Raw genomic sequence first — 27267 nt, forward strand, 5'->3', positions numbered from 1 at the left:
TATATGATTATATATGCAAATCTCCTTTCTTCGGTTTCATCTCATTTGCCCACATTAATGCATGAAAAATTAAGCCTTCTCTTCAAAATGTTTTCTTGGTAGGGAAACTGTAATTTCCCAATAAAGTTTCCAGTCCTGCTTCTATTGATTTTAAGTTGTCATTGACTCCACTAGGAGCAGGACTTGGCTCAAATAAGAACAGAGAGCTGGCTTCCATTGGACTTTGTCTTCCATGCAATTCATTGTAGTCCAAAGGAGGTTACATTTTGGGATTTATTTATTTTTTAAAGGCCCCTCTGTTTTATGGGTAGAGTATGTTGGAACTCTGCGTGTTCACATTTGAGTCCTTTTTGTTTTTGTCATTTGCCTCTTGCAAATAAAATATAAAGAGGTTCTTTAACCCCTGTTGTGGGGACTGGCACTGGTGGTAGCAGCTGTCGTCTTTGACTTGCCCTTCTGGGAGATGAGCCATCTGCTCGTGTACTAGAGAAACCTGAACTGCTGAAGAGAAGATGGCCAGGTGGCCCTTCCCACCCCCCAAAACAAACTTATTGTAATAAATCTGAGGAAGGTTTGGACTTCAGATGATTTCACTGCTACCATTTGAACTCTGGCTTCAACTAAAAGCATTTACATAGCATGCTCAAGCAGCTTGCTGTTGTTGGAAACAAAATGGTCAGTCACCAGGAGCAGGTACCTGATGCAGTTTAATTAACTTCTTAGACATTTCAGATGCTGCTGCCGACTTTCTATTTATTTATTTTAAATAACCTAGGTTAGCAAAGTTGGAGGCAACATATATCGTAAGGGGGGGGAATGAAAGAGAATATACAGTATATTTCATTCTTTCTAGCCAGAGACCGCATTTCATTGGAGACAGATGTGTGTGTTGAGGTTTGCAGGACAGTACAATTTACCACCACCTTATGGAATTGCATGTGTCAGAGCCAACCCTTCTGGGAAAAGAGGATAAACCTGTGTTCTGATGTCACTACTGGAGGAGAACCTTTTGCATGGTGGGCTGTAATCACATCAGCCAAAAATGTGTTTAAAATGTTGGGTGCCAACATGTACACCACCCAAAAGTCAGGTACTTGGTGTCTAACTCTTACCCCTGACATCTTGAGAGACTCGCGAGTCTAAAGTAGGTGAGCCTTTGTTAGTACAGGACTGCTACATGAGTAATCGTAGTTCTCTTTTGAATACTTAACGAGCCATTTCCTAATCTAATATTGGACACTAATCTAGGTATTTGTAATAGTAAGAACGATAGAGCTGACTTGCAGCCCCACCCACCCCCAAAAAGCGGGCTGTAGTAGGAGGCCACCACACTTAAAAACTAGAAGGGCACAGCTGGGCAAATGCCTATTGCTGGGAGTTTCAAGCTATTAGGACCCTAAAAAACAGGCACGGGGCTATATGTGACCTGTGGTGGCCATTTCTATGCCTAACAATTCATGCATCCCCAGCCCTATCCCTTGTCATTGCTTTGAGTCAGGTGGGTGGGAAGGTGATGGGTGCCCATCTGGGTGCCATTTCCCTGCAAGCCAGAAGCATGGGGAATAGTTTTCCCATGGGGCAATGGGGAGTGTATTAGTTTGGTACAGCTGGCATAAAGAGGGCTGTTGATTTCAGACACAACTCCCCACTCAGTCAAACAGCTTCCTGAGGGAGGAATTCCTGAGATGGCAGCTTTGCTTTGCTTTGCTTTTTGTGGGTTGATGGTGGGTTGCAGGTGTGGAGTGAGACATGCAATTGTTTAACACTGAGGACAGATGATGTCTGGTCCTCTTAACTCATAATCTCCCTCTCAGCAAAAGAATTTTGTAACCAAACACAAGTGTTGCCTGAGGAAGGAAGGAAGGAAATGTGTGGGTTATGGAAGGCCCTGTATTGTTTAAGCAGAGTCCTGACTACAAGATCTTTGGAATTTTTGTTGTGTAATCACTGTTTCAGATGGCTTAATTGGGATAGCTGCAATGCTGGCCTTCCCACAGACATGTTTCCAGTCAATGGTATAGCAGAAGGCTTTGACCATAGGAGCCCTTTAAAGGCTTAGTGATATAGTAATTGGCATGTATATCTTTACCAAGACAGTAACAGCTGACTAGCCAAACCCTCTGGGCATGTGATGTTCTCATGAGAAAAGGAGCTAGGCTGGACAATGGATTTCCTGGCGACCAGCTGGGAAGGGTTATATAATAAAAGCTTTCAGTGCTGAAAATGGCATTTGGATTCATTCATTCTGTACCAGTGCTTTAGGTTCCCTTGTTGTGAGCCAGAGCATATTTTAGTGCTGAGTGGGGAGCTTTCCCTTGTGAATGTGGGGTCTAGGCGATCAATTTCTGCAGAATTTAAAATTAAAAAAAAAAAAAAAAAAAATCTAGCCCTTGTGAGAACTTTTCAAATGTCATATCAAATGTAAACTAATACAGTGTTGTCTGACTGCAGACTCAGGGAGACATCTCTGGGGTTTTTGCTGCTGCTCATAGCTTTGCCAAGCAGCACAGAGTGAAATCAATGTTCTGGTCTGTTTTCCTGCTGCTATTCAGAACCCTAAAGGCAGTAGTGACACTGTTAAATGATCATGTGAAGTTTATGCTGCTCTGCTTTGGAAATCTCTGGGTACCAGAGGCAGCCACTGGGATATGTTCAGTAAGGAGTAGGGACCCTAAAAGGAAGCTGAGGTAGGGGTAAACTAGCAAAGTCCTCTTGTTCTCTTACCTGCTCCCAACTACACTCTGAAAACAACCAGGAGGCGAGGAAAGGGGTGTAAGAGGGGAGACCTACCCCGCCTCTTGGACAGAACTGTGGAGGAGTGAGAAAAGACGCATGCTCCTTCTTCCAGCAGCTGAACCGGGGGCAGGATCTCTAAACATATCAGTCACTTGCTAACCATCTGGCTGGTACCTTTTGGGAAATCTTCCAGAGCCTAGAATTTCTACTTTTTTGAAAAAGCTCCTACGTAAAATACATAGGCACAGAATTCTGATTTTTGCCCCTCAGCTTGTGTGAGCCATATCGGGGTCCCTGCCGGCTGCAGACACCATTTTCAGCACCATGTCAATTGGCATGGCAGCATCTCTGCTTGGGCTCTGAACATGACTAACGGTTTAGCTCGGTGGTTCTCAACCTGTTTACCTGCATTATGTGGGCTGCAGGTTGAGAACCACAGCGCTCCCCCTACTCCCCCACCCAGAGACCCCTCCATAGAGGGGGCAAAGAGTGGAGCCAGGCAGCCAAACCAGGGACCCTGTAGCATAGAGCTGGACCCTGCCAGCCAGACCCCGTTGCGCAGGGCCGGGCAGCCAGACCTAGACCCAGACCCTGAGCGTGCAGGGTCTGGCCAAGAGCGGAGCCCCACCTAAAATTTGGGGGTGCTGCAGCACCCCGGCAAACCCCTAGTTTCCAGTGCTCCCCACCTCCTCGCTGCCCAGAGACCCACTCTCCCACCTCCTGTCCCCTTGTAGCGTTCACCAGCCCCATGCTGGCAGGAGTGCTCCTACAGGCTGCTTTACGCTGTCTCCCCCTCAGCCAGCCGCGCCCCCTGCCAGACCAGAGTGGCAAATTTTGAATTTAACACACCTGGGCCTCAGCTGTGTGCTAATTGGCCCGCATGCGGGCCGCGGGTTGAGAAGTGCTGGTCTAGCTGAACCAGTATTAACAATGGTGTGAAACTTCTCTCAAATGTGTTTAGCTTAGAGGAGAAGTGAAATTTTCAAAAATGCTAGGGTACTTGGGGACTTTCAAAAACGTTACTGAAGACCACTGTAGGCTTCCACAGCGTCCTGCTTCATTCAGGTGACCCTGATATGGACAGACTCATTGTCCTGCTTCCTTTTGTTATGAAGGTCAAAAAGCCCCAGGGGCTGAGGACAAGCCTCTGAAAGATGTCCCTAGTTGCTATATTTATCTTGTATAAGTCTTTAGATGTTTTACATTTCTCAGCCAGGGCTGTGGCCAGTAACATAAGCATAAGTGGCCATGTTGCTGGAAAGCAGAGATCCAAGCTGAGCTGCTCCTGGCTACATCAAAATATGCTGGAGGAAAACTCAGGAGAGCAGATGGGCAAAAATAGTGGCTAAGACCTGGGCGGGGGGACCCCAACTAAACCCTACCATGTGCCAGGAGGTGTAAAAGGGAATAGTGACTATATTGCAAGGGTAAACATCCCTCTAGAGACTATTCCACAAGCACTTACAGTAAAAGAGAGCCAGTACAGAAGAAGAATATAAAACGGATCAAGGAGAAATTTCTCCAGAGGTGATGTTTCCAAGAGATCTGTTCACATCACTAAACAGACATGACCCATAGTACACCTTGGTGGTAAACTGTCCTCCTTTTGTAAAGAAATGGCTGCCCACCAGATTGAGCAAATGGGTTAGCATGAGACACGTACTCAGCAGACTCTACCAGAATAATATTAGAGGTCTAGATAATACTTGGTCCTGCCATGAGTGCAGAGGACAGGACTAGATGACCTCTCGAAGTCCCTTCCAGTCCTTTGATTCTGAATACACAGGACTAGCTATTTCTTGTAAAGCAGCACTACTGTATTTTTCATGCTGATAAAGGCAGTTCTTGGGGGCAGATTCAGGGTTTGTCTAAAGTCAGTTGCAGATCCTCTGAATCAGAAGAGGGAACACAGTTCTTGGGGGCAGAGGGCCGCGGTTCCCCATTCCTGGCCAATGGGAGCTTCGCGGGGAGGTGCCTGGAGGTGAGGGCAGCGCACGGAGCCCTCTGCCCCCCCCTCCCCTGACACACCCACCCACCAGCTAAACTGGCATCAGAATTGTATCTGAGTCAGTGACTGATGGAATTGAGTTCTACACCCACTGCTGCAACAAGCAGGCTATAGGATCTATGGACCTGGCCAGCTGAGGAAAGGAAACTTTAGGTTAAGCATGTATAAATTTTCCTAATACACATTGTGAAAGGAACATAAGACTTTGACCTTGGTGCCTTTCTAGCATCACTTATGGCGTCACTATTGGGCAATAAGATAAATGTCTATGGGTTTTGTAATCCTATGACAAGCTGCTAATATTAGCCTTCATCTAGTTATGTGGATTTAAGTGCTTAGTTTGTTCTTTCATCCTGCATGTAAGTGGATTGTGCTACACTCCTTCATTGCCACAGCAGATTCCTTATCTGTTTGTATTGTGACTGAATGGCTAATTGTGGAGGTTTATTTCTGTCAGGTTCAAGTACTCTATTAGTTTTTGGTTATGATCCTAAAACCTATACTTGATGTAAATCCACATTGTGGTAGAGACTCTGCTTGTCTCTATTTGTTCTTTGGTATCTAAGGGCATTGGAGAATCCAATCTTTTGGGAGTCATTCTTCTGTTGTGGAAGTCTGTCTATGTTTTGCTATCCAGTGTGCTTGTGTGGGTTTCTTGGATTGTTTCTAATGGTCTGTGTTGTAATGTGACTTTGCCACTTCGTGGGATGATCTACATTTCATAGCAAAATAAAGAGAAACTGTGCTCCTTACTCCTGTAAGGAATGACTGGGTTTTTAATGCTTTATTCCTTCACTAAGTGGCAACTCCAAGGTCCACTAACCAGACTGAATGTTCAGTTGGGGAAAAAGATATGAAATTCTCTAATTGCCAGTCATAGCTATAATCTCTCTTCTATTACATATAAATCATGCTTCATGATGACGGGGCTCCTAAAATAAGGAAGAATTGCCTCACCCACTGCTGAGAGGTCACTGTGGGGTGGAACAGGGCAGCTGTAGTAGGTATCCCCCCATAACAGAAAGTGCCATGGGATCTTTAATGACCACACATGATCTGGGCTTATCTTTTACAACTCATCACAAACTCTTTACAGCACCATCTTTGATCAGAGTTCAAACTTGAGCATATTCCCAGGCTAGCAAAGGCCAAGGAACACCTATATAACACTTAGGTAACCACACTACCTGACTTTACACATCTTTGATCAGCTCCAGAGGAAGCCACATCTAGCCCCTCTTAGCTGGAAGGATGTCTGGATATGAGTTTGGTGGAAAGAAGTAAATGGAGAAGACAATAGCAGTCTTGCTGGGGGTAGGAATCTAGGAGGCTCATTTTGTGGTAGCTTTTCTTGTCCACATGATAGAAGATTTCCTACTCTTTTGTCCTGTTTACAACTATTTAAAGGACCATTACAAATTTATTCAAAGAACCTTACAACTTTGACATGAAAGTGGTTAGTTCCCTTCTAAGGAGAGCAGAGTTCTCTTGAGAACATCTACTGATAACATGGGGTTAGCAGCAGTTTTCTGTGTCCCATTGGTTATTGAGAAGGGGAAATGTGATATAAAGCAAGGAAAGACTTTTGTCGCTTTTTATTTTACAAAGTGAAACCAAACATCCTACTTGTCTTGCATTTAGAATGACAATGAATAAAGATGTCTGACACCTTTAGAACTGCCCTAGTAGAAATCCTGATACATAGGGCTGGTCTACACTAGGGGGGAGATACGCAACTTCAGCTGTTGACATAACTTAGATCGACTTACCTCCCATCCTCACTGTGCGGGATCGATGGTCGCGGCTCCCCTGTTGACTCCGCTTCCGCCTCTTGCCCTGGTGGAGTTCTGGAGTCGACGGGAAGCGCGTTTGGGGATCGATTTTATCACGTCTAGACGAGATGCGATAAATCGATCCCTGATAGATCGATCGCTAACCGGCGGGTAGTGTGGACGTACCCATAGATTAAACCTGCCCATCAATCTGGAGATGGCAGTTCTCTCCTGCTGGGCTGATTTCAACGATACTCAAATGCTGGGCTTTCTTACCTTGTGATTCTTCCCTCTTTTCTCTCCCTCTCTCCCTTCCCGGCTGAGAACAACCTCTCCGAAGAGCCATGTAAACCTAAATATCTGACCTTGGCCCCTTGCACCAGTAGGCTGTGTTCATAGTTCTTACCCTAATAAGAGAGTCTTAAAAGCAAGCTGTGCAAAGGGGATAGGCATAGCTTTCCAAATAGCTTTTACTCACCCAGGGCTGTAATATCCCCTTGGGAAGCTTGAAATTGCGATTATCTAGATTTATTTTATTTCCCTCCATTGCTTGGCACAATGCTGTAAGTGTCTCATCAACACGGAGCTCTGTGCACTGTTCACACTTCTAGGAACAAGAGTTAAACCATTTTGGAGGGGGATGAGGCAAGAAATACATAGGAATTCTGTTAAGGTTTCAGATGCATAAAAAAGCCAGTGAAAATGTGAGTGCCATTTACCTTGTAGAGCTGGCTACCAGCTCCCCCTGGTTTTAGGTTGCTTAACACTTTCCATTATAAAGAATTCCTGTGACATTTTTGAGACGGTGTGCAGCAGGCCTTTGAAATTTGGCAGGAAGTAAGCCTGAGGGCCAGAGAAGGGCCTTTTCTTTGGCTGATGAAATTCTGCTCAGGTTTGATGGAGAGAAATAACTTTGGAAAATCACCATTTCCCTTCTGTAGTTTGTGTCCATGGGGAACATGTTGGCAACATGCCACATTGAAGGTGAGCATTCTAATGTAAGGCTGGGCCCCCACACTGCACTAAACCCATTAGCGGAGAATGTCTCTCTGGAAAGAGAATTAGGCCAAACTCTTCCTGACCACTGTATTCCAGACACCACACACTGTCTCAGTGGCCCATTCCCCTCTCTGGGGCACTACATGGAGAAGGTATTTCACACACACCCATACACTCTCACATCTACATACCTCCCAGGGAAAGGGGAAGAGAGAGACAAGCTGGGCTCTCCCCTGACTAAGTCTTCCTTCTGGATTCAGCACATAGCCCCAGTGGCCCACCTGGAAACCCACCCCTCTGGTGACACCACATAGGGAAGAAGGTCCCCTAGGTATTCAAGGGAGGAGTGGGGAGAAACTGGGATGGGTTCCCTCAGTCCTGTAGCTCAAGGAGTGCTATGGTGCTGAATGGTCGGGGTTCAGACCTTGCTCCTGATGTACGATGAGGATGGTATTAGTTGCACAAAATCGTTTTTTTTTCCACTCCTTTTTAAGACCTAATGAGTTGCATACAAAAAACTCAAAAATATTATTTAGGGTGCAAAATCAAGCACTCAAAAGCTAGGAAATTCCAGAATTTAGATAAGTCATTAAATGGAAAGCTTGGCTTATAGCCACATGTTCTTCATTTTCTGGGTACCATCTTGAGACACCCAGTGCCTGGTTTGCCGAGGTACTGAGCACTCAGCTGCCATTAAAGTCATTGGGAGCTGTGCATGCTTAACCCCTGTAGCATTAAGGCTGTGTGGACTGGAAGAAGCAGCACAGGGTTGGGAGGTGCTTAGCTCTAATTCTGCCTCTGCTACTGAGTCATCATTTGGCCTTAGGCATGTCTCCCCATGTCTGTTTCCTGGGGTATAAAATCCAGATGGAAATACTCTTACCTCACAGTGGAGATGAATTATTAATATTTGTGAGGCACTCAGATCCCATGGCAATAAGCGCCCTAGAAAAGTCAATGAGGAAATGACTAATTCTATAATCATTGCATTGTATGCAGTAAACAAGGCAGGGATCACTGAATGATGAGGATAACCATATTCAACTGCTTCATTCCGTGAGCATCATCCATCTTTTGCACTGAATGAGGCCACGGGTTTCTGGAGGGAAAACATGTGATCATGTAATTGAAGACTGTTCATTCTGATTCATACACACAAGGGGGCTGAATTAAGGTTGCTTAGGTAACCTAAATTCTGGTATTTGCAAGCTTTCAACTGCTTGAGTGTAACCTAACATTTTTAAAGTAAAGCTTTTTGTATGTAATTTATATAGCATCACTGGTGTACATAGCCCTTTACAATAGAGAGCACACCAAACAAAGAAATGCAACCCTACTCAGTAGGGCTTCTGATATAAAAGGCATGCATGAATACAGTGCAAAAGAATGGAGACTAGAAGAAACTCATAGATGCTTGTGTAGCGAGGGTACCTCTACATTGGAATAAAAGACCCATGGAACGGCTGCGGCTGGCTGGGTCAACTGACTTAGGCTCATGGAGCTCGGGCTCCGAGGCTACAAATTGCACTGTAGACGCTTGGGCTTGGAGCCCGGACTTTGGGACTCTTCCCCCCCCATGGGTTCCTGGAGCTTGGGTTCCAGCCTGAGCCCAAATGTCTACAAAGCAATTTTACAGCCCCTCAACCCAAGCTGGCTGACCAAGAGTTTTTAGTTCCCATGGAGATGTACACTTAGTGCAGGGGTGGACAAACTTCTTGGCCTGAGGGCCACATCTGGGAATAGAAATTGTATGGCGGACCATGAATGCTCACAAATGTGGGGTTGGTGTGCGGGAGGGGGAGGGGGTGAGGGCTCTGGGCTGGGATCAAGGGGTTTGGAGAGCGGGAGGGGGATCGGGGCTGGGGCAGGGGTGCAGGAATGGGTGCAGGCTCTGGCTGGAGGTATGGGCTCTGTGGTGGGGCTGGGGATAAGGGGTTTGGGGTGCAGGAGGGTGCTCTGGGCTGGGATCGAGGGGTTCAGAGGGCAGGAGGGGGATTAGGGTTGGGGCGTGGGGAGAGGTTCAGGGGTGCAGGCTCTGAGTGGCGCTTACCTCAAGTGGCTCCCGGAAGCAGTGTCATGTCCCTTCTCCTGCTCCTCCCTGGAGGCACAGCCAGGCAGCTCTGCACACTACCCCATCCAGACACCACTCCTGCAGCTCCCATTGGAGCACCAGAGGGGGCCATTGGAGCACGTAGGAGCCGGAACAGGGCCATGCGGCTGCTTCTGGGAGCCGCATGGTGTGGGCCCCCCCCCCCCCCCAACCCTGCGCCCCGGCTGGAGCGTTGGAGCGGGGCAAGCCCCAGACCCCACTCCCCAGCGGGAGCTTGTGGGCCGGCTTAAAACAGTTCGCGGGCCAAAGCCGGCCCGTGAGCTGTAGTTTGCCTACCCCTGCCTTAGTGGTTAGAGTCTACATGAAAACTGCTTAACCAGGGGTAGGCAACCTATGGCACGCGTGCCAAAGGCAGCATGCAAGCTGATTTTCAGTGGCACTCACACTGCCCAGGTCCTGGCCACAGGGCTCTGCATTTTAATTTAATTTTAAATGAAGCTTCTTAAACATTTTAAAAATCTTATTTACTTTACATACAACAATAGTTTAGTTATATATTATAGACTTATAGAAAGAGACCTTCTAAAACCGTTAATGTATTACTGGCACGCAAAACCTTAAATTAGAGTGAATAAATGAAGACTCGACACACCACTTCTGAAAGGCTGCTGACCCCTGGCTTAACGATACCTTACTTCCGTCACCCTGGGTTGTATTGAGCTGGTTGCTTCTCAGCAGTATGTTCCAATAGCAGGTTTCTGGACCTATCAGTTTAAACTTTCATTTAAAAGGAGGGGGTGTGGGGGGGGAAATCTTTGTTGGGACACTACTTAGAATGTGACCCACTGCAGTCCCGAGTATGCAGACAGACATGATGAAATAGCTCGTTGGGCTTGATGCTTAAATTGCCTCCCCCTGTAAATGAAGCAGGCCCTAAACTCGGCAGAACCACTGTGATGGTGCTGTGCAGGGGAGGGGTCAGGCCACTTGAGCAGACTCCACATAGAAGAGTCTGGTGTGGCTAGGGCGGTGCAGAGCAGTGGCTGTTTAGCTTGCTACTAAGTGACTCTATACATCCCCTGTGTAGTGGGAGTACAAGTGTTGTGCCGTCTGCTCCCAAATTTCAGGGTTATAGCTATAGCACACCGTACTACTGGACTGGAGGGAGGATTCCTTCTTCCCATACTCCCCCTCTCCTCCTTAGGTCCTCTGTACAAAGCATCTGGTCCTAAGAGAGATGACCTGCCCTCCCTCATCTCACTGTGGAGTGTAAACTGTCACTTTCCAAGTTAAGTCAGGATTAACTATTTCACTGGTGATCATTTTAAGTAATACCATCCAGTTTCCCTGGGATCATGGGTGAAACTATAGCATCATCACTCCTCTGCATGTGTCACAAGATGTGTACATCAGAGATTACAAGAGAGGGTGTGGGTAACCCACTGTGGTAAAAAGTAAAACACTTGAATTTATTCAGGCCCCAAAGTGTTTTATTAAATATGAACCAAGCTTCCTCACTAGGACTGAGATGTTGATCTGAATTTAAAGGGAGAAGTGATGGACTCTTCTCTCCTGCATTCGGTGTTTGAATAATGTAAGAATGTTCGCTTCAGTTTGATGTTTTTCACTGTCCAGGTTACTGGAGGAGGAACACCTTCAGAATAGGACCGGTTCCTCAGTTGATAAGTGGTGGTAGTGGAGAGCCTATCGGAGACTCTGCATGCTGCCAGCAATAACAGCAAGCTGCCAGAGGAGATGAAATCATAAGCAGCAAAGATCCTGTTTTCATGCCAATTTCCTCATTTTCTATTTTTTTCCCCCTTCTGTAGCTATTGATTATACTGGCAGAAATGTAGCAGAACTGTCTTCGGTTTTCCACGAGGCCTTGATATGCATTTGCCACTTCTAAATAGACAAGTTACCGTGTTGTCAGTATGCTGCCCACTATGCACCTCCTTGTGAGGAACAGTGCTTCAACTGCTCGGCCTCAGTTTTCCCCAACAAGGTTTTCAGGGAGCTCTGATAGCTTCCGGCAGAGCCTTCTGGCCAGGTTACTACAAAAACACACACACACAAACACACACTCTCTCTCTTTTAGCAGGGTCCAAAGTCTGTACCAAAACAAACACAAAATAAGAATCTTTCTGCCAGCTGGGCTTAGCTCTGAGGCTATTTCATCTGTCTGCCCTCCTTTCTCTTAGCTGGGCTCAGGTATTAGACCCTGCTTTTCCCCTCAAATGGGGCACCTGTTTTATCTGAGGCAAAGGTCCCCAACCTGGGCATTGCTCATGTCAAATAAGATGTCTTCAAGTCACCAGGGCCTGATGAAATACATCCTAGAATACTCAAGTAGCTGACTGAGGAGATATCTGAGCTATTAGCGACTATTTTCTAAAACTAATGGAAGACGGGAGAGATTCCAGAGGACTGGGAAAGGGCAAATATAGTGCCCATCTATAAAAAGGGAAATAAGGACAACCTGGGGAATTACAGACCAGTCAGTGTAACTTCAGTACCCTGAAAGATAATAGAGCAAATAATTAAGCAATCAGTTTGCAAACACCAAGAAGATAAAGTGATAAGTAACAGCATGGATTTGTCAAAAACAAATCTTGTCAAACCAATCTAATAGCTTTCTTTGATAGGATAACAAACCTGGTGGAGGGGGAAGTGGTAGATATGGTATGATCTTGATTTTAGTAAGGCTTTTGATACGGTCTTGCATGTTATTCTCATAAACTAGGGAAATCCAACCTAGATGGAGCTACTATAGGGTGGATGAATAACTGATGGGAAAACTGTTCTCAGAGAGTAGTTGTCAGTGGTTCACTGTCATGCTGGAAGGGCATAAAGAGTGGGGTCCTGCAGGGATCAGTTATGGGTCTGGTTCTGTTCAATATCTTCCTCCATGATTTAGATAATGGCCTAGAGAGTACACTTATAAAGTTTGCAGAGGGGTTGCAAGTGCTTTGGAGGATAGGATTAAAATTCAAACTGATCTGGATAAACTGGAGAAATGGTCTGAAGTAAATAGGATGAAACTCAATAAGGACAAATGCAAAGTACTCCACTTAGGAAGGAACAATCAGTTGCACGCATACAAAATTGGAAATGACTGCCTAGGAAGAAGTACGGCAGAAAGGGATCTCGGGATCATAGTGCATTACAAGCTAAATGAGTCAATAGTTTTAACACTGTTGCGAAAAAAGCAATCATTCTGGAATGTATTAGCAAGAATACTGTAAGCAAGATAAAAGTAATTCTTCCACTCTACCCTGCACTGATTAGGCCTCAACTGGAGTATTGTGTCCAGTTCTGGGCGTCACATTTCAGGAAAGATGTGGACAAGTTGGAGAAAGTTCAGGGAAGAACAACAAAAATGAATAAAGGTCTAGAAAACATGACTTATGAGAGATGATTGGAAAAAATTGGGTTTGTTTAGTCTGGAGAAGAGAAGACGAGAGAGGACTTGATTAACAGTTGTTGAGGACTTAAAAGGTTGTTATAAAAAGGAGGGGGGAAAATTGTTCTAGTTAACCTTTGAGGATAGGACAAGCAGCAATGGGCTTAAATTGCAGCAAGAGTTGAACATTAGGAAAAACTTGCGAACTGTCAGGGTGGTTAAGCACTGGAATTAATTGCCTAGGGAGGTTGTGGAATCTCCTAAGAGTAGGTTAGACAAACACTTGTCAGGGATGGTCTAATACTTAGTCCTGCCATGAGTGTGGGGGCTGGGCTAAATGATCTTTCGAGGTCTCTTCCAGTCCTATGATTCTAGAATTCATTTGAGTGGAAGGAAACTGTTCTCTCTCCATATCAAGTTGTGCAGGCTGACTAAGCCGCCTAGACCTTAGAGAAGAAATTCAATAATGAAGTTACCGCGTGGGGAGACATAGGATAAGGACTTTATGGGCCTGTCTAGAGAGGTGTCCACACTTGAAGCAATTTACAAGTGGCACTGCTATGGATGTCTCTTAGGGTATGTCTACACTGAAGAGATAGGAAAAAACCCCACGGCAGCGTGACTGCACCCAAATTTCAGTGTACATGTTCCTGCTTGGACTGGAGCCGAGGCTTTGAAACCCAGCAAGGAGGGAGTGGGTCTCAGAGACCAGGCTCCAGCCTGAATGGGAACGTCTACATTTATTTTGGCCTGTAACATGAGCCCTCAGAGCCCAAGTTAGTTGACCCATGGGTTTTTTTGCTGTGTAGACATGCTCTACTTACCTTGGTTTTTTAAGTCTTTCTTTGACCCTTCCTTGACTTGGTGGCTAACTTATAGTATTGGAATAAAACCTAGCATTCAACAACTGCACTAGATTTGGTAGGGGTGAAACCCAGGTAGTGGAGTGTCATTGCTGTATCATGATGTTTCTTCCTATTTCTAGTAACAAAATACTTCTCAGAAGCCAGCAGGAGGAACTACAAGCATGCGCCACATTTTCAGTTGATTTTTGCAGTACTTGCACAATTGGAGTCTTCCTCTATGCAACATCTTCATGATGGGTTCTCTCCTTTCCCCTTTTCCTCCAGTTTGCCCCCGTCCACCGGAGCCTGAGAATGGAGGCTACAAATGCCATCCAACTCCTTGCAGTGACCCTCTGACATCCGACAGCGTCATAGAGTATGTATGTGATGAAGGCTACATGCTAAAGGGAGATTACAAATACTTGACGTGCAAGAATGGAGAATGGAATCCAGCCATGGAAATTAGCTGTAGGCTAAGCCAAGGTGAGTAATGCATTACAGCAAGTAAGGAAGGTAGCTTGCATTTTAGACTGTCTTCTCTATTACTTATTATGTCTTTTAATATTTGATATCTATATTGTGGTAGTGCCTAAAGAATACAAGGTTGGGCCCCTTATGGTAGGTGCTGTACAAACAAAATCAATGGTAATCCCAGCTCACAGTGTAAAAGACACACACCACCTCTCCTACATTCTTCCTGTCAAAGTCCAGCCCATGTCCTTTGAAGATGTGCTTCTGGATGCAGATCTCCATCATGGTTTGAGTGGAGGCTCCCGTATTAGCCTGCTGAGATAACCGATTCCATCTTGCCATATTAGAGATAAGGGGGCAGTAAGCTGCTCTATCGTGTGCACCTTCAGCGCTGCCCCTCTGGCTCCTAGCAAGCTGACAATACATCACCCACCTTGTATCTCTAATATCCTGTGGACCAACAGGGCTACAACAATACTGCAGGCAATACCTTCCTCATCAGAGCAAACTTTGTGCACCTTGGTGTGTGTGTGTGTGTGTGTGTGTGTGTTTCTTCACCAGTGCTTTCTAACACTCATTTTTGGAGGGGCTGATTTATTTGCTTTTGGAGCTTGCAGTCTGCTGCAGAGCTCCCCCGTGCTGTTTGTTTGGCCTGGCCTGATGGATGTTGCTGATAGATGTTTTCTGTTTTCTTTCTTTCCAAATGGAAATTGACAGCTTTTGTTATGTGGGGCTCTCCCAAGCTGGACAGGAATTCCTCTCCCATGACAGGAAAGTAAAGCAGTCTGCAGAAAAATGTTTGTTCTACAGCTGTAATTTTATTTTCCATGGGATTTCTGGTTTTAAAAAGCATGCATACCCAATAAAAGCTGGTGCGGGGAGGAGTCCTTTTGAGCCCATATACTGGTGGAATGACTCAGCAGCAACAGTTGGAGTCAAATCTTTTCCTCAGGGATTAGTGTTTATAACCTATTTTGCTTTCTGGTTTAACTTAATCAGAAAGCAAACAGAAAAGCACCCCTTCTTAGAGTTCACCCGAGCTCTATGGCCACTAGAACCTACTATATTATTCCCAAAGATGCCCTTTTCCCTCCTGGCCACTTTGCAGCCCTTAGTCTGAGTCTCTGTGCCAGGGGAGGGGAAAGTGGAATTCACCTGTGACCAGATAGAACCTGAAAGCGCTCTGAGTTCAGCGTGGGATTGTAAAAATTCCTTTGTTCTTTCCTATCCCACTTCCCCCCCCAGTCCCAGTCCATGAAAGAAAACCCTTCACTGTGGCAACTAGCCATGCTTGGACAGCATTCCTGCGTGATGGCATTTTACCCTCTCTAGGACTGCAAGTAGCAATGCGAATGGCAGTGACTATGTGGCTTTTCTCTAGTATCACTAGGGATGGGTTAATACCACACATGGCCTGGGTTGACCAGAAGCGAAGGGCCTCAAGACACTGGTGGAAGGTAGTGAAAAAGCCAGTGAGAAATTAGGAAACTGTGTTCAGACTATGGGCTTCAAAGCAAATGATCACATCTTAATCCATCTCTGGGTTTCACACCGCTTCACAGAAAATGCAGCCATATAGGAACGTGGTGTGAAGGTCTTGTCTACACTAAGTACCTATTGCTGGGTGTGACCCTAGAGGGCATAGTGAATTGCCGCAAAATGGAAGTTTAGCTTAACTGAGGTTCAGTTAAATGGGGATGTCCTGTATATGAAGCATGTAAGAGCATTGGCCGGTGGACCTACGAGCATTGCGGGGAGGATTAGTATAGAAGACTTTAGTCATCACTTAGATGGGCTAGGGCAGTGTTTCCCAATGGGAGCTGCGGGAAGCGGCGCAGGCCGAGGGACGTACTGGCCGCCGCTTCCCGCAGCTCCCATTGGCCTGGAGCAGCGAACCGCAGCCAGTGGGAGCCGCGATCGGCCGGACCTGCAGATGTGGCAGGTAAACAAACCGGCCTAGCCCACCAGGGGCTTTCCCTACACAAGTGGTGTCCCAAGTCTGGGAAACACTGGGCTAGGGGATAGAAGCAACAGACAGGCAATTACACCATGTAGAGGGGGAGAAGACCTCTTAGGCTGTCTTAGTTCATCTCCCTGCCAGTACAGGATTATTACCTACTACATGTTCGTTAGGTTATGTCAACACTAACGCTTACTGTGGGACTGACTTAAGCGCCAGTGTAGAGAGTGCTATGTTGGCTTCTCCCATCAGCATAGCTACCGCTGCCCAGCTCCCTTGTCACGTTTTACCTGTGCCAAGCCATGGGGGTTCCACTTCTTTCCTTGGGGCAGACTCTTCCATTGGCTAAGAATTCCTATTAACATGGAGCTTTTCCTGCTGTTCAGCCTAAAACACCCTTCTGTTACGCTAAACAATTCTTTTCCTTCCTTATTGTCATCAAGCCTCTTTGTAGTTGTCACTTAATCAAACTAAATGTATGTTTAACTCATTCTCTCCTAAATTCGCCTCCCTCCCCCCCTCTATTGCTCTTCCCTGAGACTCCCTCCATTTTTCAGAGGCCCCTTGTATGTACCTTGTTCGCATGATGCCTGTTCTAAGGCATGAACCATTTAATTTCTGTTTCTTTTGGTTTTGTAGATAAAGATTCGCCCCCGACAATCGGGGTGCCCACCCTCTCCATAGTGGCCTCCACAGCAAGTTCAGTAGCTCTGATCCTTCTCTTAGTTGTACTGTTCGTTTTGCTGCAGCCAAAGCTGAAGTCTTTTCATCACAGCAGGTGAGCTCAGTGGGAGGAAAGTTTCAACAGAGGGCAGGGGCTCGGGGATGTAATATGTATTTACATGTGCAGTCCACAAGGGTGTTGGGTTTGTCTCCCCTTTCTGTCATCTCAACCCCATCACTCTTCTTTCCTTTCTCTGTCCTGTTCTTCTGTTTTTCTCTTATTTCCTTTTTTCATCCTTTTCTGCTTTTCTTCATCGCTCTTTCTTCAAGTTTGTTGCTTTGTTGGTCTGCTGGGTTTCGGTATAATTTCCTCATGTCGTGATGAGCAGGGTCTGGTTTTAATGGCCATAACTTCTCATCCCTTTCCTTTAAATAAATTTACTGCTGGCAAAAGAAGCCATCGGGTTGATGACCCAAGAAAAGACATTCTATTCTCATCTACAGAATAGATTTGCTACTGGCAGTCTTATCGCAAGCTTCCACTGCCTTGCCAATGTACCTCAGCCCTTATCTGAAGAGAGTTTAGTCTCCAGATCTTGTCAGTCTGTGGTCTGTCCACTAAGACTGCCAACAACAGGAGGAATCAGTCAGCACTAATGTGTGCTGTATTTTTTTGTGATGTGAACGTAGTTTATTGGAAGCTGGGCCTAACCTCCGAAAATTCACTTCCCGTAGGATAGCACACTGAATGGAGTTGAGGAAAGGGCTGTCCCCTGTCCTATTTAAACCGTGGGCCTCACAAACTCAGGACATAATGGAACTGTGATTTCACACACACCCCACCCCCATGCACTCATTACTTTTAGCTGCCCCATTTACATGTCTCCAGTGATGAGGCACAGGCAGTATTATGGGTGGGAAGAGTTCTGTGGATGCACAGTGTGTCCATGGGCTTCAGGGAATACAGCATCTGTGCACTGTGAAGCACTGTGCCCAGCACTTGTGAACCACTCCTCTTGGAGATCCCCTGAACTCGGGTACAGCAACGGTATCGGGCGGTGCTCTGCTTTTCATTTTCTGTGGCTACTGTTCTCCCATTCCACCTGATGAGCTATTTGCTATTCTATTTCTTTGCTTCTAAATTTTAAATGTAAGATGTTCTCCAAACCCTATTGGACTGTCCTCTACTTCAGCCTCCTTCCTTTCCCTCTGTTGGATGATTACCTAAGTAAGAGCCTGTGTATTTACGTCTGCCCCTTCCCCTGCCAGTCCCCAGCTCATTCAAGAGATCCCTCAGCTGCTTCTGTGGCTGTGAATTGTGCTGATATCACTAAATAAAGGTACTGACCAGCCAGAGTAAATTGGTTATTCAGGAGCCTCTGATGTATGTGCACATCTCTGATTATCCCTGCGGGGTGGGCGGGGGGGAAATAAAAAAAGGTACAGGACGTTTGCCCTCCTGACCTGGGAAAAGACAGCTGTACATGGAGGTGGGGAGTGTCCCACATTTCAACTTCTCTGTTGCCAGAGGTGTGTACTATGCTATGCTGCCCTTCTTCCAGGTGGCTACAGATTTGTCTTCTGAACCAATCACTGCTGCTCCTTAAACAGCTGGTGGGGTGGCTGTTGAGCAGTAGGGCATTGTCTCATTTGAGGGCAGAGTTCTGGAGCATGCCCATCTCTTCTGCGGTGCCAGCCACTGTAACAGGAGGAGAACTAGTGTGTGGTCACTTGCATGGCAGTACAAGGAGGTAATTGCTTTTAATGGGATGTTGGTAAAATTCAATACTACTCTCCCTAAACAGGTCATTGTTGAGTGGTGGGACTGGGATAAGGAAAGGTTACTTCATGGCTCATTGGCTCAGTGCGGGGCACACAGAGCCATCAGTCTGTGTATATGCTCTAAATTAGCTTTTTCCTCTTTCAAGACGTGATCAAGGTGTATCTGGGGATCAGGTCTCCATGATGGTGGATGGTGTCCAGGTGGCCTTGCCGTCCTACGAAGAAGCAGTCTATGGCAGCGCAGGGAACTGCATTCCACCCTCAGATTCACGGGTACAGATTGTGCTGTCAGAGGGAGCTGGGCAGAGTGGAACAAGTGAGATGCAGCAGCAGCAGGACCAAGGGGCTCGGGACTGCTTTGTTGGAGAGGACGAGGCCCCAGGACGCTCTGGACTGTGTGAAGCCAGTGGCTCTCAACGCTCTGAAACTGTTCTCGTACACCAGGCCACCACCTCTTCCTGGGTAGCTGGCATGGCAAGCAGTAGACCTGTGCACAAAGATGCTCAAGACTCAGAAAGCAGTGATATACAAAGCCTTTTATCACTTACTTCCTCGGAGGAATACACAGACGGTACGTGATATGAACAGGGAAAACTGAATGAGACACTAATGTGAATAAGCATAGTCGCTGCCGTGCAGCTAGCTAGGATGAGAATTACAAGGGCCATTGATTCTTGTGCTTCAGGGCACAAGTTGGTCACCAGCTGAGTGTCAAAGAAATTTCCCTGCCTCCACTGTACAGCGTTACATAATTAGGTGCATTCCGGGGGCTCTACGTCTTCCTCCAAAGCATCCAGCATTGGCCAGCATCAAAGGCAAGATGCCAGACTAGAAGGTCTGTTCTGCTCTGGTGCTTCCTCTGGTCTTTATCAAGTCATTTGCAAAGAACTTTCTCCCCACCCCCAGCAGTGCCATGAAAACGCAGGACAGTCCTATTTAGGCACAACCACTTGTTGGAGGGGGGCACTCTTTTGAAAATGAGCACTTTGCACTTCTGAGGCTCCTCCATTTGGGACACGGTAACTGACAAGGCAAGGGACTGGCTAGCATAGTGCTTAAAACACTACAGACCCAGAGCACAAGTCTAGTTTGAAGTCCTAAGAGGAATGAGTTGTGATGGTCTTGTGCTTCAGTCTCGTAGTGGACAAGAGTCCACATAACACGGACCAGCCCTCTGAGTTCTCTGGACTCTGCAGAAGGAAAGGCCTTACAAGGACAGAGCTGATGTGGAGACTCAACAAAGCTTTGCTTCTGTAGAGGTTAGACCCACTAGGTCAAGAATCGTAGGTGGTTTGTAGAACTTTATTTTCCATTGCGAGCCCTATAACAGTCATCAACATGACTTGGAACCCTACTCAACAATAAAACCCCAAAGGTTATTTCCCCTACAGGGAGAGAAATACCAAAATTCCCAAATATGGGAGGAAAACCTCAAATGTGGGTAGCAGGGTTGAGGGATAGTGTTGCCAAAAGCTGATTCAGTGGGCCTTTCAGACTCTGCAGAAATAGGTGGACAGTCCATGTGTTCTGCAGTGTCTAGCGCTGCTTTTAAATCACTGTTTAAGGCACCTCTTAGCAGGGCAAATTGCTATAAGCCAGAAGCTGGGAATGGACGACGGGATGGATCACTTGATGATTGCCTGTTCTCTTCATTCCCTCTGAAGCACCTGGCATTGGCCACTGTCGGAAGACAGGATACTGGGCTAGATGGACCTTTGGTCTAACCCAGTATGACTGTTCTTTTGTTCTAAGGAAGACTAGCCAAAAGGTTAGCTTACTGTGTCAAGATCATGCTGGAGCTACCTAACTCCCACCTACATGGGAGCTTGCACTGGCTGTAGTTAAAGGTTAACTTGCCACAGGCCTATGTGCAGTCATCTGCTGCTGCTAGAAGGCGTGGGGAGAAGTGATGCCTGGTGTCAGAGGGGGAAAGCTGCACTACTGTTGTAAGAGGTTGTCTGTCTGTATTGGGATGTGGGAGGGGCTGTAACATACCTTGTCTGTGCACTTTGTTGCCACCTGTTAGAAGCTCCGTGGAATGACCCATGTCAGGTCTGACCTTTTTTTTTTTTCTTTTCCCTCCCAGATATTCCATTGTTGAAGGAAGCATGAGGCCTGCTGCACTTGTTTAGCCTTCTCCCTCTTGGTTTCCCCTCTTCTTCCTTGGGATGCAAGCATTCTGTGCAGCCTTCCCCACCTTCACAAGCTGGGCCCTGGATACCTCCAAGCAGAGACCCTTCAGCTGAAGATCCAAAGGATTTCGCCAGGTTGTCTCCTCGATGCGCCATTCGGGTTGGTGCGGTGTCGGCCTTCCCATTCCATCTGCATTAGGGGCTTGAGTAATGTAATGGATTTGAGCTCCTCCCTCTTCTTCCCTCCCTGTGCCAGATGTTTGACTGCAGCCTCTGGAGAGCTGCTATTTACTTGTGCCTTTCTCCTTCTCACACCGGCTTGTCGCAGCTTCTCACAGGCCTCGCTAGCTCTTCAGCAGCCCAGAGAGCAGGGACCAAGAACTGCTTGCTCATTGGGTGCAGATATAGTTTATATAAAGATCTTTCTTCCAGTATCCTCTTGGTGACTAGGGCAGGACAGAACTCTCCAAGAGGGCTGAACCTGGGCTTGGGAAAAGTTCCAATATGGGTAATTTACACTATCCAGCAGTGCTCATAGTTTTTAAAAATAAAGTGGTATGTTCTATAACTTACATGCATATTAACAATTAGGCATCACTGACTATTGTAAAGGCAGAGAAGTCTGAGGTCTTTTACAAGATTTTTGGAAACACCTGACGATTTTTTCTTCCTCCCCTTCATGCCTTCTTTGTTATCCCCGTATCTTCCCCACAAAATATACATACACCCTGGATGTAGCAGAGTAACAGTTTCTCTGCAAGATTCCATTCCAAAAAATTCCACTGTCTCGTTCTTTCATCGACCTCACAATCCATTCAGTTTTTGTGTTTCCTGAAGTCTAGGGCTGTCTCTACTCTGAGAAATTTTACCAGTTCCTTCCAGTGCTGGTCTATCACAGGGGCAGCTCCTGGTGCTAAACTCTAGGAGAATTTCTGCGAAAGGCTAGTTGTAGACAAGGCTGAGAAGCAAAAAAACTTACAGTACAACCCTGATTATCTGATGTCCAGTTAACCAAGCCTATGTTAACTGCAGGTTAGTCACATTCTGCTGTCACGGTGTGCCATGATTGTGGTCCAGTTTATCTAAAGGCCTGTTCTTTTGCAGGTATCGGGTGTCTGACGCTTTTTTAAAATATCAGTTTTCCTGCATAACTGTTTGGGTTTGCCTACCACCAACAACTTTTAACTTGACATGACAGTAAAAATGGAAACGTCATTTAGAAACATTGTCCCTTACTCCGTCAATTTTCCAGGAAACGTAAGGGCTTTTTAATGTGTTATCTGGATTCATTGGCCCTTTTTTATGTTTACAATTTTGTCCGCAGAAATATTAACATTGTCAGCTAATGCTGGGGTTTTTGGTTAGCATCCCCAATTAGCTGGCAGGAGATACCATAACACATGGTACTCAAATACAGCATTCCACTTTCTAAATAGTTGCAGCATGTCTTCATAACCTTAAATGGAAAGAGTTGTGCTGTTGTTTGATCCTAATGGGACCGCTTGGTGCATTTGGAGCTGCTCCCACATGTGGGCCTCTTCTTCACAGGGCGGGGGAACAATGTGTTTGCTAAAACCCCTTCTGAAGAGTGGAGTTGACACAGTTTGGTTGTGTGGCCATTATGGAGACAGCAGAGCAGTTTTTAAACAGTTACCTGGAGCAGGACCCTCCCCAGTCCAGAGCATGAGTTTTAATGACTCTCTTGACAGAGCTGTCTTAAAATAAGCCTAGGAATACATTCCTTGTCCCTGGTGTATGTAGGGCCTGGTGTGACCTACTGGAGGTTGTTACATATATCGTTTCCTGCATGAATGATCCTGCACAAGGGACAGCTATGTCCCATGGCCAAATGCATGTTTGGGGCTGCTTGGTGGATTTAAAGGAGTTAAGCAGGGAGGACAAGGGAACAGTTTCCCTGGAGTTGGTTCCAGCAGCAGTGCTTGGCCCATCAAAAAAAGTCTATGCAGCTCATTAGTTGAACTACGGCAAAAGTTAAACTAAGGCTGGGGATGGAGGTGTGCGTGCTCACCCTAGTACCCTAGTCAGGTGGTCAACCAGCAGTTGCCCTAAAGGGAAGCCGGTAAATTTGTATTTGAAATGGAGGGAACAATGAGATGTGGCTTTACTCAGCAAGCTGTGACTTCTGGGTGAATACCTCAGCCCCCTTCCTCTCCCCTTTATAATTGTACTCCCTACCCAGAGCAGTGATTATATTAGAATACTTAATGTTATATAACACTTTAAAATGGATTATTGCTGCAGTAACTGAGGTTAGGCTCCAGCTGCAGTGGGCAGGGATTGGCTGCAATGTATAGCCAGCAACCTGCCTCCCCTGCTCATTAAATTCCCTAATGCATTTGCCTGTTAATTCCCAGGACAGCTGTAACAGTGGGTGTGTATATGGGGAGCAGCTCTCTTTTCCCCCATCCCGTGTATCTCGTAAATTAAGTTGCAAGAATTGTTTTAAAGAGACACTGTCAAGTTAAAAATAGTATATTTTAAACAAACTTCTTTACCTATTACAACACCCTAGGTTACTGCAAGAATTTGACAAATCCAACTTTCACTATCCTTGGTGGTTTTGTTTCTGTCTCAGTTTGGACAATAAAAAACAAACTTGTTTCATTTCCAGCTCAATGGTGCTGCAGTATTTGGCTTTCAGACAGGGCAGGCCATAAGTATATTAGTTTGTAAATTGTTTCCATTGGAATTTAAAAAAACATCAGCATGGAAATATTTCTACTGTTTTAAAATTGTTCTTCTACAAAATCCCATGTTTGAAGTAAGTGTCCCTATAACCTGGTCTCTCACTTCTTATCAAAGTGCAAACACTGACCTTGTTTTCTTCTCTTCAAACAAATACAAAATAGAATGAATTGCTCTCTAATTAGCTTAAGGTTCCCTGGTAACCAAAGCTGACACCCCGTTGCCTGGGTGCAAAGGCCAGGTGCCACACTTTTCATCTGACAGAAGAGCATTCTCTTAATGGAGCTGGAATTTGATCCCAGGGCCTGACCTTGCTTTGAATGCTGAAACTGACAGTCCTGCATCTAACAAAGCACATAGTGGCTGTGTCCACTAACCCCACTCACAATAGTGTGGTTAGCCACCAGTCTGAGAGAAATAATCAATTGGAGAAAAACAACAGAAGAAGGGGACCTTAATTTTGTTTAGAGTCCCTCAGAGTTTCTTTCCTGGGAGGGAGGGGTGTGGGGAGAGGGAAAAGATGTGGCTGTAATCAGCAGAAATGGACAATCATTGTCTTAGATTTTAAGAGGATAAAACAGCAGCTATTGATACTGGAGATGGCTTTTCATGGGAGGATCTAATTGTACCCTGCTGGCTGGTAATCTCTGATGCCCTTAGATGCCTTGGCGGTTGCAGAAAACCAACATGCCACTTTCTTCTGTGGAAACATCCATGCAGACTAGAGACATTAGATCTGATGCAAGCCGGAACAAGCAGAAACAGCTTTTGGGCTGTTTCACCTTCCCAAGCATTCAGTTTACTTTCATATAAAATGAGATCAAATGAGGAGGGAAAAAAACCTGTTTGAAAACTTATCTGCTGGACTTCTAAAAGAAAAAAACAACCCTTTTTCTTTCTCTTTACTGAGCAATATGTGGACCATTACCTTCATACCTTTAAAGTCTAAGGGAGACTTGAAGGGGCAGGAATCAATTTCTGGGAAGGAAAGAGAGCTAGAAAGATAAGTGAGATGCTGCACACTCAGAACTCCCATTTTAGTCAGTGAAAGCAAGAACTGCAGAATTCAGCCTTAAAGAACCCTTGCTTATGAGCTCTCCCATAACTTGATAGCATTAAGTTGGAGTGAAGAATACGTTTCTTGCTGGAATCATAGACCAGAGTTGTCAAAAGGAGACAGTCCCCCCTATAGCATTCCCAACATGATGCAGTTTTGTGTTGTCTTACACATGCTGTACCCTGAAATGCTTAACAAGAACATTCAAATGATTTAATTATACATGAAAATTAAAAATAACTAGCACTTGTAAGGAGGTACAAAACATAAAGGGACACTGTCGGGAGAAATTTACAAAACACTGCGTGCAAAAGAAATTCTTCCATGATTTCCTTTCTATTCCAATTGAAAAATGTTTTTTCAAACAAGGATATTCCTCTGCCGTGTTTGCAATCCAACTATTACAGTACCAGGCTAGTGAAACTGACTACAAATGAAAGTGAACTGGATTGGTCTCTTCTCAGTGCCCGAATTATAGAGTGCAGGGTGAATTAAAAGCAAATTTTAATCATGTCAGTGTTGGGATAATATAAAGGGATTAGTAACAGGTAAGGGAACGTTGGTGGTTTGTGTTTGTTTTTTGTTTTTTAAAAATAAATAAGGGCCTCACTCCACTGCAGGTGGAAGGAGCAGGGTTCTTCAGCGTTCTTCTCCTTTGTAGGACTGCTGCACAATTAGAGCTCTGTGGCTCTGGGATGGAGGAGAGCCAGAGGATTCCCATCCTTTTAAACCAACAGCAAACTTGCAACATAAATTACACTCTGTGAGCATCCTCTTACGTATTTCCCCTTGGAAGTGAACTCTCTCAGGATTTCCCCATTTAACAATTTGACAACTTAGCAGGATTTTTATGCCTCTGGAGGTGCGACTTGCCCTGACAGCACATGGAGTAATTTGGGAGAGTGAGAAATATTGACATTATTCCAGAAGGAAGTACAAGACTCCCCCAAGAGTGGAGAATTTGGGTTGATTTGAATTGGGACTCAGTGAGCGCAGCAAGTTCTGCTGTAGGACATAAGCTGGGCTGGGAGATCATTGCTGTGAGTACAGAAGACAGAGCACCTAGGGGTGAGCGAGTGAGTAGGAGCTGTTATTAAAAGCTCCAGCAAGCCCTGTAGGTGTCTCAGACTATTGGGTGCAAATGCGTATAATGGCGAGGCCATAAGGAAGGGTTCACTGTGCCTAGATGATCAGATACTAAAAACCAGCGATTCCGCCATGTAAAAATGTGGAGACACAGCAAGATAGAAATGTTCAGATTTCCTTGCTGATCTGTTTACAACATGTCATGTTAGATAATTTGAAAAATTAGTTTTTTATTTTTGGACAGCAATTGTTTTATTAATATTCTTCACTTCACCCAGCCTGGACAGCAGAACTAGTATAATCTGTTTCACTTTCTGGTTCTCAGACACTAGCATAGTAAATTTCATCCTGCAAAGAAGGAACTGCCAATTAAATTTGATGAAAACATTTGTTCACAGAAACTTGTAGTTAAGAAGCTTCAGTTCTCTCTGTAAAAGGCCTTGAAAGCATAGAGAGGCTGCCTAAGCCTGGCTTCATTTGAGGGAGTGTTTTTATATTGGAAATGAATCTTCTGCCAACATTTCAGAACCTTGTGAAAAAAACAAAACAAACCCCAAGAATGATTGTTCTGCTCTCACCCCTCCCAGGACAAAGCATGCAAGTCTCCCAGACCTCTCTTCAGAGAGCTCTGTCCTACATACTGCTTCTAACTTGGCCTTCTGGATAACTTTAAGAGGTTACATGTGATTGCACCAGAGTGGATGTCTGAATTAAATTGATGCACTTCTATTTTAACATATGCTTTTTGCTTCTATCCAAGGGTGAGCCAAGGAGAGGGGCAATCTAATTCTGCTGAAAAGTAATGCTTTATTTTTGATTCTCAACTTTACATAAGAGTTCAAACCAAACACAAAGCTGAACTGTCTGTGGAGCAGACACTGTGTGATGCATTGGGCACACTGCAGGTAGTTACAGATAGGGAAGCTTGGTTGCCTTCAATGCATTAATTTGTTTTCTGGTTTTTATCTGAGTTACACCACTATGGAATTGTTTGCGGAATGGTACTCCTAGATGTGGGATTTTAAAACAAATGAAACGTAATTGTGCAGGATGTCACTCAATCAGTTTTATTTTTGCTTTATTTTATATATATTTTCTGGTCTCCTGTACATTGCAGTGGGTGTGAAGATAGTGTTTTAATATTTGTACAAAGTTTAATTTAATTTTAATTGTTCTATGTATATAACTGCATTTCTAAATTAAAAAAGTTCTTTTGAAGTGAATGTCTAACCTCTTGCGTGTGCTTTTTTTTTTTTTTTAAATGTTATCCTTTGGCCTCATGCTGTTGGGCTGGAGTGGAGAGACCAACCAGCAGGTTATTTGATAATACTCTACACTTCTTTAGCACCTTCCATCTGGGGATGTCAAAGCTTGTTGCAGACAACGAATGAAGCCTTATTGCACCTGGGAGCTAAGGGGGTTCTGTTTCCATATTACATATGAGCAGACTGCACAGTCACCTTTTCCATGCATACAATTAGTAGGGCTCAGTCTTTCCCCTAGGTAATACATAAGGGGTGGAAGGTGAATGGGCAAAGTGACTCTGGAAAGGCGGTGGGTGAAGGAATAGGAGGAAGGAAAATTCCAAGACGGGTGA

The 27267-nt window shown here is 45.3% G+C and overlaps 1 protein-coding gene across 1 annotated transcript in view; it reads left to right on the top strand.

Moving 5' to 3' along the window:
* Window positions 1-26893, top strand: part of SUSD6 (sushi domain containing 6) — a 116326-nt gene extending 89433 nt beyond the window's left edge. The window contains exons 3-6 of the mRNA XM_054025927.1: window positions 14099-14296; window positions 16884-17022; window positions 18836-19260; window positions 20776-26893. Coding sequence (XP_053881902.1) covers window positions 14099-14296; window positions 16884-17022; window positions 18836-19260; window positions 20776-20801 — 788 coding nt within the window. The 3' untranslated portion in view covers window positions 20802-26893. The remainder of the gene's footprint in view (window positions 1-14098; window positions 14297-16883; window positions 17023-18835; window positions 19261-20775) is intronic.
* The last annotated feature ends 374 nt before the right edge of the window (window positions 26894-27267 follow it).

Source organism: Malaclemys terrapin, chromosome 4 (assembly GCF_027887155.1).
Source record: "Malaclemys terrapin pileata isolate rMalTer1 chromosome 4, rMalTer1.hap1, whole genome shotgun sequence".
Taxonomy (NCBI): domain Eukaryota; kingdom Metazoa; phylum Chordata; order Testudines; family Emydidae; genus Malaclemys; species Malaclemys terrapin.